The sequence below is a fragment of the Propithecus coquereli genome, unplaced genomic scaffold, assembly GCF_000956105.1.
Source record: "Propithecus coquereli isolate 6110/MARCELLA unplaced genomic scaffold, Pcoq_1.0 Scaffold658, whole genome shotgun sequence".
NCBI classification, from domain to species: domain Eukaryota; kingdom Metazoa; phylum Chordata; class Mammalia; order Primates; family Indriidae; genus Propithecus; species Propithecus coquereli.
Window position 1 is genome coordinate 142,992 of NW_012152596.1, and position 3,831 is coordinate 146,822.

Here is a 3,831-nt window from a genome sequence, read left to right on the forward strand (position 1 = left end):
GCCTGGAAGGAGGGGCGGGCCTGGGCGGAGCCTGGTGGGCCGGGCGGGACCTGAGGAGAGATGTGGACCCGCAACCTGACAGCCCAGGTCCTCGGGAGGGGGCTGGCGTGGGTTTTCCGAGAGGGTGGACAACTGCATGAAGACCAGGCGGACTTGGAGAAGGGGCAGTGTCACGGCGCTACAGACCCTGGGCTTCCCCGGGCCACCTGGCTATCCCGCATCTATCTGCAGCTCGGCCTGAGCGGTTCTGCGCCATGTCTGCCAGGAGACCTGTCCTCTGGGAGACCTGCCCAGGTCAGGCCCAGCCTTCATCTCGTCTCCTCACCTGGCCCGCAGCTCACCTCTTCCCTCCCACCCCTCTCCTCTTGCAGAAGGCCATCTCGTCGCCCACTGTGTCGCGGCTCACCGACACGACCAAGTTCACAGGCTCCCATAAGGAGCGCTTCGACTCCTCGGGCAAGGGCAAGGGCAAGGCCGGCCGTGTGGACCTGGTGGACGAGTCAGGCTATGTGCCCGGCTACAAGCACGCGGGCACCTACGACCAGAAGGTGCATGGGGGCAAGTAGCTCCGTGGATCTGGGCCCCACGACGCTGCAGGTGTCCGGGGAGCAGGAACTGTATCCCGTCACTTCATTACATTCCTGTGGACATTCCTGTGCTCACTTGGGCAGAACCCAGAGGGGCGCCTTGCTGGGGCCTGGGGCAGCTGTGGGGGCCACACCCAGGCCTCCCTCCTGCTGGGCACCCGACACTCCCCTCTCAGACCCCAGGACTGGGCCATGACCCTCCCTATCACGCCTGCCTCCGCCGCTTCCAAAGTGTCTCCTGGGATCGCACCACACTGGCTACCTAGTCTGCAGGTGAAAGGGGCGTTTTAAAGGAGCTGGTCATTGTGCGGACTCTGGGAAACAGACCCTGTAGGAGGCCACACCAACCTCCTGACTGGCAGACACTTTCCAGGGGCCTTGAGGGCAACAGGAGCTAAGGAACTAACGAACAGCACAAATAAAACCGAGTGAGCTCCAAACAGACTCCTGTCTGTGGGCCCTGAGGCCTGTCCTGCAGCAGACACCACAGGGTCCTCTGGGCCTTAGAGGCCAGGTGTGTGTGTGGGGGGCAGGTCCCACAAGCACATGCACATGCTTGCACATGCTCATGCATACATGCTCCTACACACACACACTCACACACACAGTTGAGGTGAAAGGAAGGCTGGGGGACACAATGGGCAGCTTCCCGGCTAACCAGAGTGACCTGGAGCATGAAGTTAGCTGTCTTTAGGTTGCTTTCCTGAGATGGTGACTGCACGTCTGTTCTCAGAGTCCAGGAAGATCCAGGATGTCCTGTCCCCGCGTTGCCAGGCAGGAGCCTCGCCAGCACGTGACAGGCATCCCTGCCTGGCCTCCCGCTTGTCCATCCATGCTGCCACCCGTTTTGCTCCCAAACCCCTGTCAGCCACAGCCTGTGCAGTTTCAACTCTCTCTAAATGGCTCTCCTAACCTCTCCCGACCCTTTGGAGTCAGGACGCCAAACAGGCCTGCAGCGTTTGCCGGGGCTTTGTCCTCCACCACCACGGAGTGCACAGGAGGCGGTGGGCACAGCCTGCCCAGGACCCCCACGTACCTACACTGCGAGCACGCAGCAGGGCAGCCTGTCCTTGCACACGTCTGCACAAGAACCCCGTGCTGCTGTTCTGGGGATGCCGATCCGTGTGGCCACCTGCTGTCATGTTGACCCCCACGGCTGTCTGTCCCTTGGCGTGAACAGCCATCGCCTTGAGTGTAACCTGCTGGGCCATGTGGTTCTGGAGCTGGTCCTAGAAAGAGGCCACGGCAGCCTTGGGGAAATGCTCCCAGGAGCCCTTTGGCTCCATCCAGCTCTGCCCAGGGCAGATGGCCATCCAGGGATGGGCTTATGGTGCAGGTGGACAGCAGGCCCCTCCCTCACTGCCACAGCACACAGACACGCCGCCCACCTCCCCTGAGCCCCGAGAGCACGTGGTCACAGGAGCAGCCCACCCACCCGTGTGGGACCGAGCCTCAGGGCTCCCTGCTGAACGGTCCCCTGAGGGTGGGGGTCTTGCCAGGCCCCTCAAAAGGGAGGCCTCAACTCAAGGATGGGGTGGCCCAGTGGGCACCTTCCTTCTGAGGTTCTGAAGCTCACGGTGCCTGATGTTGAAGACCGAGGAACAGTGGCTCTCAGGCTGCAAGACTCCAGCCCAGCCCCATCTCCTGGCTATGCCCAGCTGGCCCTGCATGAAACCTACAGGCAAACGTAAGATGTGGGAAATGTCTGAAAACGACTCTGAGCGTGCAAAGTGTTCAATAATCCCAAAAGCCCTTGTGTTCAAGATGTTGATGACTGTCATTAGGGTCGATGAACAGGCTCCTGGCCAGGTCGAACAGCTCAAGAGCTGGAAGGACCCTAGCACCTCACACCCTCTCGGGCTCCTGTCCCCTCCAGACTCCCTGGTCAGAGCGCGGCACCACTGTGGGCTGGCTGTCCCTTGGTCTGAGGCTGCTTTTCTCACATTCTTCTGCCTGTGCACAACCCAGTCTCCACAGTCACAGCCAAGTCACATGGAACAGACACGATGCCAGCAGGACCCCGGCCCTGGAGCTGAGTGCACCCGGCCAAGGCAGAGGGACGGGCCAGAGTGGTGTCTGAGGCTTCTCAGGCTGCACAGTAGGAACCAACGCTCTCCTGGACCCCACAGTGGTCTGTGGGGACACAAGACACTGAAGGGAGAGGTGCCAGAGCACCGGGACGCTGTCTCCTGTTCAGCAGGTCGTCCTCAGGCTAGAATGACCCCCAAACGAAAGTCCAAACCAAGTCAGGGCTGGCCTGCCCGGGCAGCGTACTAGGAAATTGGATCCAAGCAAAAGAAACAACACAAGTGCCCATCCTCAGGGGGCTACAGACCACCCAACCTCACAGACAGGAGGCCTCTGCCACATACAGGTCACCTCGTCTACGCAGTCGGCATCTTACTAGCCCAGAGTGGTGAGGTCCACGGGTCCTGCCTGCGGAGCGCCAGCACCACGCATCTCAGGCTCCTGGAGGGGAGCTCCATGACAAGAAATGCTCCTTTCACTTCTAATGAAAATGTTAGAATGCATTCCTGATTGCTGCAGCAAATCTTTGGGTTTTGTGAATGAAAACCGAGTGCACATTCTCTCTGCCTTGGTGGCCTTCCCTGTGCCAGCCTGGAGGGCCCTTGGGCTCCACAGGGAGAGGCCTTCACGCCCCAGACTCTCCCTCAACACGCTTTCGGCTGTGGCACCTGGCACACAGCACCAAGACGCCCATTAGCAGTCTCTAGTGCATCCCCTGCGCATCCCCCACGGGGCCCAAGGTTTCCTCAGACACTGGTGAGCGGGACAGCATCCTTCTCCAGTCGGTTTCCAAGTGTAGATCTGCAAACACACTCTCCCTCCCGTCTACACCACCTAGCAAGGAAGGGGGAGTAAAACTCAAGTCATGAGGACATAGCAGTCACCATTCTGTCAGTTTAAAATTGTCTGTTGAATTTGTCATTGCATCTGTGTGTAGCCTTTGAACACAGAACATCTGCCTGGACCCTAAACTCACTGGACAAAACAGACACATGCGTTTTCCTCAGTCGGTTTCTGAATATTGTGAATACACAGGCAGGGTGTTTGTCTTTTTTGCATGTTTTTATGCAATGCCAATTAGCTTCTACTAACCGTGGTTAAACAGAAATTAAATGTCTATCTGTGAATACAAGAAACTGCACAGCATGCAACCCAGGAGACAGGGACAGGTTCTGTCAGGGGTGACACCCAGGGGACAGGGACAGGTTCTGTCAGG

General features: G+C 59.0%; 1 protein-coding gene across 1 annotated transcript in view; it reads left to right on the top strand.

Annotated features, from left to right (window-relative positions):
- Positions 1 to 726, top strand: part of TPPP (tubulin polymerization promoting protein) — an 11,266-nt gene extending 10,540 nt beyond the window's left edge. The window contains exon 4 of the mRNA XM_012660132.1: positions 372 to 726. Within this exon, the coding sequence (XP_012515586.1) occupies positions 372 to 566 (195 nt within the window). The 3' untranslated portion in view covers positions 567 to 726. The remainder of the gene's footprint in view (positions 1 to 371) is intronic.
- Positions 727 to 3,831: the final 3,105 nt, after the last annotated feature.